The sequence below is a fragment of the Enhydra lutris genome, unplaced genomic scaffold (genome assembly GCF_002288905.1).
Source record: "Enhydra lutris kenyoni isolate GAN:26980312 unplaced genomic scaffold, ASM228890v2 scaffoldscaffold75, whole genome shotgun sequence".
NCBI classification, from domain to species: domain Eukaryota; kingdom Metazoa; phylum Chordata; class Mammalia; order Carnivora; family Mustelidae; genus Enhydra; species Enhydra lutris.
Genome location: NW_019154159.1, coordinates 4,385,366 through 4,400,379, shown reverse-complemented (window position 1 = coordinate 4,400,379; position 15,014 = coordinate 4,385,366). Strand labels below are relative to the sequence as shown.

At 57.7% G+C, this 15,014-nt stretch overlaps 1 protein-coding gene across 1 annotated transcript in view; it reads right to left on the bottom strand.

Annotated features, from left to right (window-relative positions):
- Positions 1-2,244: 2,244 nt before the first annotated feature.
- LOC111160428 (ring finger protein 213) overlaps positions 2,245-15,014 on the bottom strand; it is a 105,292-nt gene continuing 92,522 nt past the window's right edge. Inside the window, exons 56-68 of the mRNA XM_022523545.1 lie at positions 14,626-14,785; positions 13,264-13,444; positions 12,412-12,503; positions 11,567-11,818; positions 10,407-10,539; positions 10,176-10,259; positions 9,703-9,883; positions 9,235-9,436; positions 8,110-8,187; positions 7,386-7,580; positions 6,896-6,985; positions 6,640-6,818; positions 2,245-4,100 (exon numbers count right to left, since the gene is read on the bottom strand). Of these exons, the coding sequence (XP_022379253.1) occupies positions 3,947-4,100; positions 6,640-6,818; positions 6,896-6,985; positions 7,386-7,580; positions 8,110-8,187; positions 9,235-9,436; positions 9,703-9,883; positions 10,176-10,259; positions 10,407-10,539; positions 11,567-11,818; positions 12,412-12,503; positions 13,264-13,444; positions 14,626-14,785 (1,981 nt within the window). The 3' untranslated portion in view covers positions 2,245-3,946. The remainder of the gene's footprint in view (positions 4,101-6,639; positions 6,819-6,895; positions 6,986-7,385; positions 7,581-8,109; positions 8,188-9,234; positions 9,437-9,702; positions 9,884-10,175; positions 10,260-10,406; positions 10,540-11,566; positions 11,819-12,411; positions 12,504-13,263; positions 13,445-14,625; positions 14,786-15,014) is intronic.

Sequence of the window (15,014 nt, the reverse complement as noted above, 5' to 3'; positions counted from 1 at the left end):
CAGGTTCCGGGCACCGGGAGGTGTGCTGTGCGCGCGGGGGCGCGGGGCGGGACCGGCTCTCCCTCCCTCCCGGCCTTCTCCGCACTCCGAGGCTCCCGCTCGGACCCCGCCACCGAGCAGCAGCCCCGCCGCCGGCACTGCGACTTCCGGCCCAGCGGCCTCGGTGAACGTCCTGAGAGCAGGACGCGGCCGTCCCCGGGCCAGACCCGTGGGTCACCGCCACACTGCCCGCGGACAGCCGTCGGAGCGTGGACTCCGAGCTCCTCTGCGGGACGCACGTTCACTCCGCGCTCCCTTGTGCCCCCCTCGTGCTGGGCGCGGGGGTCACGGCGTCCTCGCGTGGCTGCGGCATGCCTGCGGCGCGGACCAGGAGGGGCCAGCCCACTTGATGCCCGCCGTGGGGAAGCCCTCTCTGGGGGCGCAGAGGAGCCCGGGCAAAGGGCACAGCACGTGCAAGGGTCCTGTGGTAGGCAAGACGTTGGTGTATCTGAGGCAGAGAAGGCGGCCCGCGAAGCTGACATGGAGGCATTTGACCCATGATGTGTGTCCTACTGGCGGATCAGAGGAGTGTGTGGATAGGAACGGTCTGAATACAGACTGCGACAGGAGACATGGGCATCCGCGGTTCAGGAAAGGCGTGCCAGAGCATTTCACAGCTGCCAGGGCCTTGAAAGATGGGCAAGTGTCCAGCAGGGAGAAGTAATGAGGACCACTTTTGGGTGCCACTGCACCCCAGGCACGGTGCCCTGTCGTCTCCCCGCACTATCTTCTCTTGCCACAGCACTGAGGTGTTGTACACACCGAGAAGTCGGGGCTTAAAGAGGTCAAGGGCTTGCTCAAGGCCATAGAACTGGCAAACGGGAATGTCCAGATTCGTGCTGGGGTCCGCCTGGGACGTGTTGTGCATGGGCCTTGTCGTGGCACACGCGGTGTGGATGAGAAGGGCCTTGGATTGGGTGACTGGGGGCCATTCGTGGGCCTGCTGAGCTGGAGCCAACGTGGCTCTGGGCGGAGGCTCTGCCATACTTCCGGGTACAGGCAGTCGGGGGGGCGGGGAATGCTGGGCCCGTGGCGCACTCATCAGGCTGGGTGTGGAGGAATGGGGCAGGGTCGGGGGCAGGTGTGTGTAGGATGTGCCAGGCCTTGGGGTGGCACCGTGTGGGCTCCAGCTGGGACCCTTCCCTCCACTTCTCTCTGCTCTTGCCTCGATGTCTCCCCCGAATCCTCCCACCTCCTTAGAAGCAAGCAGGGTCCTGCTCTCCCCAGGCCCCTGATGAGGTGAGGTCAGCACTTGCCATTTCCTGGTGCTGCCTTTCCAGTTGGAGCTGGGACCCACAGTGCTTGTGCACAAGCTTAATTAGTGACCGAGAAGGGCTTGGAAAGCGTTGCCCGAACCCAGGAATCCCCGACACATCTCACGGCTGTCTCAGTTAACGGAGGAGCCCGGGACCACATGTACATCATTTGCACACACACCAAGGTCTTAAAGAGGAGACGGCGACCAGTCATGACGGTTTTCGGGTGAATCACCGCCAGCCGAGTGAGCGTCTCTGCCTGGGCTGAAAAGTAGGAGCTGCAACCGGGAAGTGTGCCGGTGGCTGGAGGCCATCAGAGACGGGAGCAAGGAGGGGGAAGGTGGTGGTCACTGAGGACACGAGCAGGCAGGGGACGGGTCGGTGGGCTTGAAACAAACTGCGGCTGAAAGAGGGGTCTGACAGCAGGGGCAGGCCTTCCTCCGGACGCCCACAGGTTCTCTCCCGGAGGGGCCTTTCCGTTGGGAAGAGAAAATGCAGTTCTCCCCCAGGTGGTGTTTTACCACTCAAATGGAAGCGGGCTGCTGACCGTTCATCCCTCGCGTATCTTTATTCCCTTTTACAGAGGAACTGTTGTTCCCATCCCGCAACCCGACCGTGGGCCCAGTGCTCACACCTCAGTGGCAGCGCGGCGTATCCGGCGAAGGCATCTCGGGCGGGGCCGTGCGCGTCAGCCCCTCTGACGCCGAGGCTGCGGGTCCTGCCCCCGGAGTGTGGCGCCTGGCGAGTGGTGGCCAACTAGGGATCCCCACCTCTGCGGTCATTTGGTCCTGATGAAAATTTACCTCCCACCTTCTACACCAGAGTGAACACTTGCTGTCTGGAACCTTCCAAGTGGAAGGTCTACAAAAAACCCAGACCGTCCCCCGAGGCTGAGCTGGTGTCTACTTGCCACACCCAGAAGTTCCGCCCTCAAAGAAGAAGATTCTTCAGCAGCAAAACTCAAGTTTATTAAAACAAATATAACAAAATTTATATTTGCCTGTGCTAAGCCAGTGTATTTCTGTACCAACAAGATAATGCTAGATACGACAGTTAAGGCTTCGAAAGCATAGCACACAAAATACCTTCGTTAAAAAATGCTACGTAAAACTGTGGGGGAAAAACTCCCAGCCAAAAAAAAGTTTCACAGCACAAGACCGACGCCTGACTCTGCCCGTGGAGGTGTGGCACAGCGAGGACCCAGAGCGGCACCTGAGGGCCACACCGGCTCCGTCCCAGCTTCGAGGTGTCAAAGGAATTCCAAGTGTAAGTCGAGGAGTTGAAGACGCCCCCCAATGACATGGGCAATCCAGGTGGAAGGGGGGGGGGCCTTTGCATAGCGTAGAATGACGGAACAATCGTAGGTTCCTCAGTGCAAGGGGCTGTTGTATCAGATGAACCGCGGAGGGGTCTGGATTCCCGCGCCCCCTTCCTCAGACACGGAAGAGGACGGGGGCGGCTTCTTCCGCCTGCTGCTCCCTCCGCCGCAGCTGCAGGGTCAACAGCAGTCCTGGCAGCATTCTCGCTCCTGCAGCTCGCACCCCAGGGCCTGATTTCAAGCTGATAGTCGTTCACTCATGGGCACTGTATACGGAAGACGTCCGCCTCTGACTCGTGAACAGCGGGCATCTCCGTGCTAAAGGCGCTGAGCCCCCCGGGGGCAGGAGTCAGGCAGGCCAGAGACCACAAGTGTCCGAGGACATCGTGCAAAAGAGACATGACCCTCCCAGGAAGAAAAGAGGTCCAAGATCAGAGCTGATCGACTACTCTCTTCTTCCTTTTTCAGAAACTTAGCTGGTTCTGTATTCTCTCTCAGTCTGTTTTTATGGCGTGGCTGAGCTCAGAGGAAGAACCAGATAGTCACATGTTGGGGACATGGAGGTCCCATCAAGACCACATGTTTATTTAGCATGATGCTGGCCAGTCCAAAAGTTCCCAGGAAAATGCCAGAACCAAGACTTTGACCCAAGTTTAACTGATAAACTTTAATTCAGAATTTAAAACCCCCAGAATCAAAAGCGAATCTGGCCACACCACCAGTCTCTTAATTGCGTGCACGAGGAAAGTTCTGACCCGTGACAACTGGCCGGGGCGGGGCTGCGTGAGGGCTGGGAGGTTTGGCCTAAGGCACTCACAAAACATGCTGACTTGTATTTTAGAAGGACACAGAAAAGGGTCTGGCACTTTTTTACACCTTCACGGAGTCTACAAATACGTGTACCACACGCAGGGCTGAAGGGACGGGAAGGAAGAAACAATCCGGGTCTCCTCCAAGTGCAGAATAAATGAGAAGGAAAACAGAAGCAAAATCAATAGCCCTGTTTCCCCCGCCTTTCTGGAGTGAGAGGGGCCGGGGTGGGTGCGTGTCAGTCTCCAGCCGGCGAGCTGAAGGCCCCATCCGCCGCTGTCACGGGACACTGGGGAGCACGTGCCTGGTGCCCCAGAGAATGGAAGGGTGCTCGGTTCTGGTTTCACGGCGTCTCCGGTTCTCCCTTCCCCATGCGCAGCACTCACAATCCGAGGAGAAATGTGCACATTCCCTGAAGCAGCGTGGCCCTCCTGGCCACCCGCGGTGCAGCACACGGGGGTCCTGCGGCCCCCCAGGAAGCCCCAGCCGGGGTGGCCGGTGGCAGAGGCTGGTGGAGCAGAGTCTACTTCACTTGCCGAGCCCACCTCAGCTCAGCGGCCATGCTCCACACGGGGACACAACTGCACAGCAGTATCTTCTCGGGGAACTGGAATTGTAGTTCAGGAGGAATTTCACTGTCTTTGATTTCCATGTAACTTACCAGAGTGTCTCTCAGGCTGAAAAACCAAGGAACAAGAGGCAGAGGGTTAAGCGTCTCCCATATCATGCAAGGACACCACCAGGGTCGTCATAGTCCCCAAGTGCTTGTGGAGACCGTCAAAGTCAAGTGAACCAACTACTGAGTCCCTGAGCGGGGACTAGAACCTGCAGTGCGGGGCTCCAGGACGCACCCGCTGCTCACTGCACTGCGCCGTACAAACAGCACAGCACAGAGCTGACACCGGGAATGGCGGGGTCGCGGTCCTGTAAGCACTCTGCTAACGTGACCTGCTACATGAGCGCATAGCCTCGCCATTCAAAGCCCCTGGGGGGCTCAGTCGGCTGAGTCTGCCTTCAGCTCAGGTCATGATCCCAGGGTCCTGGGGTCAAGCCCACATCGGGCTCCCTGCTTCTCCCTCTCCCATTCCCTCTGCTTGTGTTCCCTCTCTCGCTGTGTCTCTGTCAAATAAATAAAATCTTTAAAAAAAAAAAAAAGAAAGAAAGAAAAACAGGAATGGTAAATCCCTCCCATCACACATAAAACATAGCCTGGTTAACACAGCAGACGTACAACATGAAACTATAAACCACAGGAAGAAAACACGGCAGAATGCTTTACAACCTTCGGGTGAGGAAGACCCGTACGGCTGTATTTTCCTAGTCCTGATAGAAAAATGGTCAGATCTAACTTTCTGAAATTAAAGACCAAGGTAGAGCATTTGTAACATAACAAACAAAAAGTTAATCTTCAATCCTTTAAGATTATGATAAAAGGTAAACAGCCCAAAGCAAACATGACAGATAATTCAGAGGAAGATACAAAACTGGCAGCTTCACTAGGGAGTAGGAAAATACAAGTGAAAATGAGATCTTTATTTGGCCATTAGATTGGTAAAAATGTTAAAGACGGATAATATCCAGTGTTGGGCATTCTCACATACAACACGTTGGTGTGGCTTTCTTTTCTTTCTTCCTTCCTTCCTCTATCTCCCTCCCTTTCTTTTTTAAAGATGTTTATTTATTTTTTTCACAGAGAGCACAAGTAGGAAAAGCAGCGGGCAGAGAGGCAGGCAGAGGGAGAGAGAGAAGCAGGCTCCTCCGCTGAGCAGGGAGACCGATGCGGGGCTCGATCCCAGGACCCTGAGATCATGACCTGAGCTGAAGGCAGACGCTTAACCAACTGAGCCCCCCAGGCGCCTGATTCCTGTTTTTCTAAACAGATAATCTAATCCCAGCTCCCCTCACTAGCATTACTTCGTATTTGCGGTTTCCTTCCATTCCGCTGTCTGGCACATACCTGCACACACTGATGTTCTTTGAACTACTGGTATTTACCCCGAAGATACAAACATAGTGATCTGAAGGGGCGCCTGCACCCCAATGTTCATGGCAGCAATGTCCACAGTAGCTAAACTATGGAAAGAGCCCAGATGTCCATGGACAGACAATGGACAAGGAAAAGGTGGTGCATATACACGATGGGAGTACTACGCAGCCATCAAAACAAATGCACTCTTGCCGTCTGCAACGACGCAGGTGGAACTCAAGGGTATCATGGTGAGCAAAATAAGTCAGTCAGAGAAAAAGCTATCATATGATCTAGTGACAGGTGGAATTTAAGAAACAAAACAAACGAGCAAAGGGAAAGGGACGGAAAAATAAAAAAAGACGGAATCAGAGAGGAGACAAACCCTGAGAGACCCTTAGCCACAGGAAACAGGCCGAGGGTGGCTGGAGGGGTGGGGCTGGGGGGCCGAGGACACCAGGTGACAGGCACTAAGGAGGACACGGGATGCGATGAGCACTGGGTGTTGTGAGCAACCGACGCGTCACTGACCTCTGTCCCTGAAACTAATAGTTCACTCTGTGTAAATTAGTTGAACGTAAATAAATTTAAAAAAGAGGTTACAGTATATATATGTGCACAGTGGAATATTAGTCATCAAAAGGAAGGAAATTTCGCCATTTGCAACGATGTGGACGGAGCCAGAGAGTGCCACGCTGAGCGGTCAGTCAGAGAAAGACAAACCGCGCGTGTTATCACTCATCTGTGGAGCTGAAGAAACGAACCAGATAAACAAAGGGAAAAAAAGCAAACAACAACAAAGAAAACTAGATTCTTAGCTCTAGGGAACCAACAGTGGTCACCAGGGGCAGGCGGGGCGGGGGGCAGGCGGGACAGGCGACGGGGGTTAACGCACACAAGCCTCAAGGAGCGCGGAGCGTGGTTCAGAGCCGCGGAAGCGCCACACTGCGCACCGAGAACTAACGTGACGCTGTGTTAATTACACGTCAACAAAAGGAGGAAAACTTAAAATAAGATGCACATCTCTGACATAAGTACACTTGCTATGATGAAAATACAGGACTTTGTAATTATTTTAAGAAACCCAACAGAGACCACACCCAGAAGGCCAGCCTGCGGGGGGCCTGGGGGGAGTAAAACAGCGGGGCGCGGGCTTCTGAGGTGAGGCGGGATCTTCCGTGTCTGTGGAAGACGGAGACGATCGCGGGAGAGACGGCAGGACACCCGCGTGTGGATGAACCCCTCCGTACCTCCACTCGGGCTTGAAGTCGTCTTCCGCCTGGGGGGTCTTCAGTTTCAAGATCATCATTTCATGAAGCTCCAGGAGGAAGGAGTCGAGGTCCGTCTGATTCAGGAAAATGCCGAGGCACTTAGCATCTTCTGGGCTGAGACCCACTTTGTACCGGGCACTGATATCCCGGAAGGGCTCCTGGAACAAACCAGAACAGAGGCAGTGGGAGGCTGGGAGGCGGCGGGGCGGCCCCCGTCCGGCGGGGCTGTACTCACCTTCCGCAGCCGGAGCAGCTGTTCCGACCTGTGGGCCGAAAGGAGCTGCCAGAGGGCGATGGCGTGCTTCAGCTGGCACGTCTGGAAGGCCTGAAAGCGCAACGGGCTCCTGAGCAGGGTGCGGGGCTGAGCGGGAACCAGTGGGTGGGTGCGGTGGCGCCTGTGCTCCCGCGCGACGGATCCTCCTCTCCACGGACACAGACGCCTCCCGCACCCGTGCACCAGCCGTGCGCCTGACTTCTGGAGTGTTGCCCCCCCACCCCCCGCCGCAGGCGCCGGCTCAGAGCCTGCACTCGCGCTGCGGGGACGGCCCCGGTGGGCGAGCCGCGGGCGCGTCTGTGGCCAGCCGCGTTCAGAGTCTCCCGCTGCGGACGCATCTCTGGCTCTAGCCAGAGCGCCTTCTGGGGAGGCCTTGAGAGGCACTAACGCTGGCAGGAAGTGGGGAGGGCAGTGTGGCTTCAGCTGCGAGGGAGCCCCAGCCGAGACCCACCTGCAGAGCGAGGGCTGTCTGGTCGCCCATGCGCAGCATGTCTCGGACGTAGTCGTTCAAGGACAGGCTCGGGTTGCCGCCAGCTGTGCTCAGAAACCCCAGAGCGACTTCGATGACGGACAGAGCTTCGCAGACCTCGCTGTAGGACAGCAGCTGCCCGCAGATGGCGCTGACGGCTGAGTGCGGGAGGGCTTTCTGGGAAATCAAAGACAGGACAGGGGTCCATGGCTGGGGCTTCCTGGGCACGGCTACCTGACAAGAGCACTTAAAACCTTGTTCACTGCCAAGCCACAGGGGGGATGACCCCTTAACAATAATGACAGCGAACACTTAGCGACTCGTACGTAGCAGCGGTATTCCAGACCCTTCACAGAAACAGACGTGAAGTCACCGAGTCCTCACAGCAGCTCCGTGAGCACACTCACACGGACACACACGCCAGGTACACACCCCACCACAGAAACCCAGAGAGCGGAACAAATCAGTTCTCTGGATCTTCTGCATCGGCACACGCGGTCATGACATCGTTACCAAGAAACGAAAGCAGGGTTTCAACAAGCATGCTTCTGATTTGCGTCCTGCTTGCCCTCTGGAAAGAGCAGTGGGCCCAGGGAACTCGGGGAGACCCTCCGTGGTGCCCGGAGCGAGGCTGCGGAGCCCCCGCGGGAAGGGAGCGCGCGACCAGGTGAAAGCACCACGCACACGATCGGGGTGTCGCGATCACCTGTGGCATCTTGTTCCTGATGTCCGTGAACAGACGCTCATAGTTCCAGTCCCGTCTGTACACCAGAGTGGGTATTCCCTGAATTGAGAGAGAAAACAGACTCTGGAAACGGAAGCCCGTGGAGGTTTCCTGAGTGGGAACCCCGCAGCAGGCCCGCGCCGTCAGCGCACCGCTGGGCAGAGCACGCAGATTTGCGGCCCTGTGATGTCTGCATCTGACCCACAGTCTATGGAATCAATAACACAACGAGGGACCCGGCCCTGCCTCGATGGCCACGCGGACGCCTCATGTAGGATGTTGTGAGCTTGCGAGCTGCTGGGGACACAGGAACATGGGGCCCTCCCTGAACATGACAGGCACAGCCTCACCCAAGGCAGTCCCTCTACTAAACAGGATGGCAGAGCTAGATCAGGAGGCCCCGGGTGCCAACAGTTCAGAGCATGACCGCAGGCAGTGAGGAAGCACCCTCCTGCCCCCACCAAGTACAAGGTCTCTGACCAGACCTGGAAGGAACAGGAGCAGCCCAGGTGAAGGAACAGAGACGTGAAGGGACACCGTGTGTTTAGGGAGGGAGGGCGGTCTGGTGTGCGAGGTCACGGGAGTCCACGCCGTCTGCGAGAAGCGGCTAGAGTCAGGCTGGGACGAGCATGGGCTTTACCCCACGTGCACCGGATGCCCGTCGTGGTCGGGCTGTCACCAGGGAGTGACGGGAGTCACTGCTGCAGCAGTCACACCTGGGACACATGCTGGGCGCGGAAGTTGGGGCTGTGGCAGCTACACGGGTCACCCGAGGTGCCGGGTGACAGGCTGTGTGTAGAGAGGAAACGGAACATGGCAGCCACCAAGCGCCGTCGGGGCGGGAGGCAGCGCCATTACTACAGTGGACAAATGCGACTGCGGGTCCGCTGGGACCTGCGGGGACGCGGAGGTAGAAGCTTAGAGGCAACTCAAGAGGGTTGATGGGCGCGAGGTACGGCCAGGAGTAGAGTCCCGGCCTCTGCAGGGACGTGCGACTGGACGGTCATCCCCGCTCCCAGCTCACTCTGAAACTGCTGGGTAAAAGCCACACGTGGGCCAACGTTCACAGAATAGTGTCGCCCCATTAACACCTGGGGTCAGCCATACCTTGAGAGTGAGCCTGGGTTTGCCCTGCAGGAAGTGGCTGGTGACCTGGCGCTGGATCTTCTCCAGGTCAAACTCCTGCAGGGTCTCCTGGCCTTCCTCCACCCGGTACTGGCAGTTGGACAGAATCAGCGGCATCAGGTCCCGCTCGACCTCGTAACTGATGACGTGCAGGTCTGTGACCTCGGAGGTGTCGATGGAGTAGCTGCGGAACAGCGGAGCACGGCACTCAGTGTCCCCCCACGCACACGTGGCCCGGGGCTCTGGGCGACACGGAGCCGACTCCAAGTGGACAGTGCGGTCCGAGCAGACGAGTGCGCTTTGGGGCCTGTGGACCCGAGGGCCTGGCTGAGGCACGGAAGCTGCCGGCTCGGCGCTCACATCCACACTGGCGGCCCGGAGGCCCTGGGTGAGCCGGTGCTGAAACCACTTCGCGCTGGCAGAGTGGTACCCCTGCAGCCGCACACCCACCTGCCGCTCCCGCCACAGAACTTCTCCACGGCGTACACCATCTCGTTGTGCAGGCTGATCAAGTAGCTGGCCAGCGCGGTGGAACAGAGGCCCCGGCCGCGGCGACGAGGCAGCAGGACCTCGAAACTGGTGTCCGCGTCTAAGTCGGCGGCACAGTAGTCCTCCGGCAGCTTGATCTCACCTTGAGAGGACGGGGGTTCTCAGCAGACAGGCCTCCTCAGTCGCTGCCGCAGCTCCCACCGTGTCAAGGCCGGAGCCGGGGACACGCTGACATTCTACCTCCCGCCTCTCCCCTGCACCGACTGGCTCCGATGTTCTCAACTCTTTCCCGAGTCCACAGACACGCCAGGATGAGTGGGGACTCAGTCTTCCCGGTACGTCATTTCACGTGTCCCGGACACCTCCACTCAGAGGGTCAGAGGAAGCGCGAGTGCAGGGCTGAGTCGGGCAGGCGCAGGGAGTGCGGCACCTACCACTGGTCTGAAGCGACCTCCTCAGCTTATTCCACGTCGACAGAAAGACGCCGACCCTCCTGTGCAGCACCTGCTTCACCCCGTCTGTCAGACAAAGCGCTTGCTCAGAGCCCCATGCAAACACCCACCCCACCACCGCCCCACCAGAGGCGCAGAGCCCAACTGCGCCTCTCCCAGCCCCGCTGCAGCGGTCCCTTCGAGCCACCAAACACGGGTGGTGCCGACCCATACCTTTGTGGTGGCTGCTAACGAAAGATCTGATAGATTGGTGCTCAGTTTCAGAAACGTTCTGGAACCGCTTCACGAGATCCCTCTGCAGCGCCAAAATCTCCGGCAAGTATCTCACGAGTCTCAGCTCTGCCTCCTGGAGAGGGAAGCCCGGCCACGCGTCAGTTCTCCTGAACACGTTCCCGGGGAAGCGGACTGGGGCTGGCTCAGGGCTTGCGTCTGCACTGGGCCCAGGCAACGTGCTGTGTCACGCAATGCCGCATCAGGCTCCTCAGACACGGGAAGTGGCTGTTCGTCATTCACCAAGAGCCCACCGCCTGGGTGCCAAATGTCCTGCACACCAGGGACAGTCCCTGGCCTCCTGGAGTGGACGCATCAGGTGTATTTGCCAAAAACTCATGAAAGAAATCTGTCTTGTGGGCCCTTGTGAGGAGCGGAAAGGCCGGGCACACAGGCAACCAGGCCTGGGATCCCTCCTGTGAGTCCTCTGAGGACGGGACCCTAATCTCCAGTCGAATGGGACGGGCGCCTCCCGGGAGACCCAGGAAAGCCTTCCCACAGGAACTCCTGCCCTTTCACCACCGTCAGACATTTCTGAGTCCCCACACTTCTTGCCGGACTGTAAACGCTGGTCCAGGGGGACGGGCTCGACAGACGACTGAGAAAGAGGAGGCTTCACATGGAACAAGGCCGGCACGGGTATGTTTATGGCTTAACCGATGGGACTGACTTACCACACTCCCCTCTCCCAAGGCTGGGTTGGCAACAGGGGAGATTCTGGGCTGGTGAAAGTCTTTTCACTCAACTCCTGGCACTGCGGGTCAGGGGTGAAGGTGAACGGACACCGCCCGGAAGGTCTGAGTCCTGCTCTTCCTTGCTGAGTGACCGGGGAGATGCAGTCCTGGCCCTCCCGTGCTTCACAGACTCCTGCCAACCCTGACCCGCATGGGGTTTTCTCTTCCTCTGTGACTTTATGGTTCAAACCACCTCACGGTCTCACGTGTACAAAGACCCCCACCCCCCGACGCCGAGTCTTGTGCTCCCGGCGTTCCATCAGAAAAGCGAAGCCCTGACGTCGCCAGTCAGATGTCCACTGACCGACCAAAGGCGGCCGTCACGCGCACGGGGGACATGGGTGCGTGCTCACAGTGGGGCGGCCTCACCTTCTGCAGGAACTTCCAGAGGATGGGCACGGTCTCCCGGCCGTTCTTCTGTTCCACCACGTGCTGGAGGTACTGCACCGTGACCCTCCTCCTGCAGGTCCACATCTTAGAGCAGTGGACTGCGCTCTTCCGGGGCAGCTGCAGCAGGAAGGCCGCCGGGTCACCGTACACGATTCTGGCCACAGGGTTGGAGCTGATCCGCTCGTCTTTGCTGATGAGGGCCGTCACCTTCGGCAGGGCTTTCTCCAGATGCTGGGTGAGAGGACGGCACAGGGCCTGGAGGTGAGACCACTTGCACAGAGGGGGATACCCGGTGGCTTCAGCAGCGGGCCACTTAGGGAGTCTGCCCTACTGGGTCCAGCACGTGACCAGGCACTCACATTCCTTGTCTCTCGAGACCGCTCACAGTTCGCTGTTTGCAGGCTTTGTCTCCGCACACAGGAGACTCCTAGACCTGTGTTTTACGCCCAGTCTTTTACTGACTTTTATTCCCCATTGGGCTTATTTACTCTCAGTGCTGTTGTCATCTGACAGAGGAGGGACAAAGTACGCATTTCTGGTGAGGGTCTGTCTACCTGCTGCTCTCATGTCCTGCTGTAAAAGGCAGGGGAGCGGAAGCCCCGTGCACTTTCCGGACTTACAATAACGTCCCAACCTGCCCGTCCGGCCTTAGGGGCAGAGGGTGAGAGGACAGCAGGACAGCGGAGTGGCTGGGCAGTCAACCCATAGGTTGGGGCTCAGCCAGAGCCCCTGACAGCACCTCTGTGAGGCATGCTGGCCGGAGTGCCTGGGGGACGCCCAGGATACCGGCCCTTAGGCTTCCAGCAGGGCCGCTGGCCACATACCTCCAGCTCGGGGAGAATGAGGGTCTGTATGGCTTTCTCCCAGCTCTTTCTCTGCTCTCTGGTTGCCAGCCTTGCATCGAAACCAAAAGGCCCTGCCAGGAAACATGATGGGTTACCCACGGAATGGAAAGCACAGCAGCCCCATGAACAGGACCTAAAGGTGACCAAGTTGCACTCCTTTTCAGGGATGGGCAGGGCTCATCTTCCTAAATTAACCTGAACACTTAAAAATGGTCCTTGCTGCTCCCGCCAACCCCATGATCTTTGCGAAGATACAATAAAAAAAAATAAAGTCAAATCTCAGTGCCAGAGAACCATTTTACTAAGTTATGTTACGGAACTTTCCTTTTTACAGATTTCAGTTTTAAAAATGGGAACATCAGCTGAGTGACCGCAATGGTTTGTAGCCTACTTTTCCATCCGGCAAACTGCAGACATGTCAACGCGGCCAGGTAGCCCTGGACAGCCGTGTCCTTAGGAAAAGCAGAAGGACCCGCAGACAAGCCAGGGGTCCAAGAAGGACAAGTCCCAACAGATCACCAGCCACTGGTTTCTTGACGGTGATGACTCACACATCGCCCGTCCTGGACCATACACGTCCCTCGTGCAGCAGGGGCGCTGCACACCAGGCTGGCTTTTGAAAGCGCAAAGCCTCCCCCGTGCACGCACAGGGAACACCCCTGTGCACACGACCACACAGGTGTCACGGGTCTGAACCTGGTAGGGGAAACGCAAGCTGAGCCGAGCTGTCCTCCTGTGCTCTCTTCCACGGGCCTCTCCTGGCTTCCCTTTATCTGACTCCGCATCGCCGCCCTCCACTACCCCCCGCCCCTTGCCGGCCCTTGCGCTCACTCCATCCAATGCGGTGGTGCTGGCCTGGGAGAAGGCTGCAGAGCACGAGATGCACCACGGTGACGGTCTCATCGGCGGTCTTCCCCAGCGTCCTGGTCAGCTGCTGCAGGTCATTGCGGATGTGCTGCTGCAGGAAGCCTCTGGGGTCCTGCACCGGGGGCCTGATGATGTTCAGGAGAGCCTGTGAGGGCGAGACACACGAGCTCGCATGGGGAGCCGGCGCACCTGCGCAGGCCCCAGGCAGGGACGCCAGCACCGAGGCAGAGGCCGCGTCTCAGAGGAGGCCCGTGTGGTGGCAGGAGCACCGCTCAGAGAAGGCGGAGGAGGCAGAGCAGCAGGAGTGACCGCAGTCTGGGAGCGACTGCCTGGGACATCGTCAGCGCGAACAGTCTGGCAGCTCTGTTCTTAACTCCTCAAAACCCATCTCTCAACCACGCCTTCCTTCATCAAGATGCGTAAGGAATAACACGGAGGACATGGGGAGCTGGAGAGAAGGGAGTTGAGGGGAACCGGAGGGGGAGTGGAACCATGAGACTGTGGACTCTGAAAAACAACCTGAGGGTTTTGAAGGGGCAGGGGTGGGAGGCTGGGTGAGCCTGGTGGGGGGTATTAAGGAGGGCACGGACTGCATGGAGCACTGGGTGTGTTGCATAAACAATGAATTCTGGAACACTGAAAAGAAATTAAAAAAAAAAAAAAAAGATGCATGTTCATAACCTTACGTGGGAATAGCCTCACCGGACTCATTAAAGCTACACTGTGTACAAAGCCCAAAATAAAAGAATCTCAAAGCCTTAACGTTTGCTATCACAGTTAATCCACTCAGAGGAGACATGTGTTTCCTCCCAGAGCGACAATGAGGAAGCAGGTAACCAGGGTTACGGGAGCCTCTCCGCTCCTGGGTGCGCGCAGTCATGGGGTGCTCATTCAAGATGGACTTAAGGGTGTCTGGGTGGCTCACTCGGTTGAGCGTCTGTCTCTTGGTTTTGGCTCAGGTAATGATCTCAGGGCTGTGAGATGGAGCCCCAGGTCAGGCTCTCTGCTCAGTGTGGAGTCTGCCTGGGGTTCTCCCTCTCCCTCTACCCTTTCCCTCTGTGCCCTCTGTCCAAATCAATAAATAAAATGCACTTTATGTAACGTGATGGGTAGTTCCCCAACACCATCATATGCCACAGTGGGGAAAGGAGGACATGTGAATGTTCTACTGTTTGGTGGCTTAGGGAACAGTGACAGAGGAGGTGTCCTAATCCACGGGAGGTGGCCAGCACTCTGTAGACAAAAGGACTCACTGAAAAATCTACAGTGGGTTGTTCAAAATGAATGAGCAAACACACAGCCTGGCAGGAACAAGCCATACTGTACCTGAGGGCTCTGAGCGGCTCCCAGGAGCAGGGCCAGGTGAGTGAGCAGCCGGACGAGCTGGAAGACCACTGGGGACAGCTCTCGGTCAGACACCATGGCCTCGCCTCTGGACAGCGGGGCTCCCAGCACATGGCCCTTCTGGGTTCTGTCTGTGCTGTTACTGGACGAGAGAAGACGGGGGGAGACAGAAGACGGTCATCTTTCCTCAGCCCTAGGGGCACACCCCAGATTCCTGGGAGTTGGAGATGAGGACCGCCGTTTTGAAGAAAATGGTGTTCCAGGACTTGTCCTCCTAAACCCAGACATCTCGCCTCAGCGTCTTCCATCTGGCCTCCCCCTTCTGTCTGAACACAGCCCACAACATTCTCAGTGTGAAACAGCTGAACCGA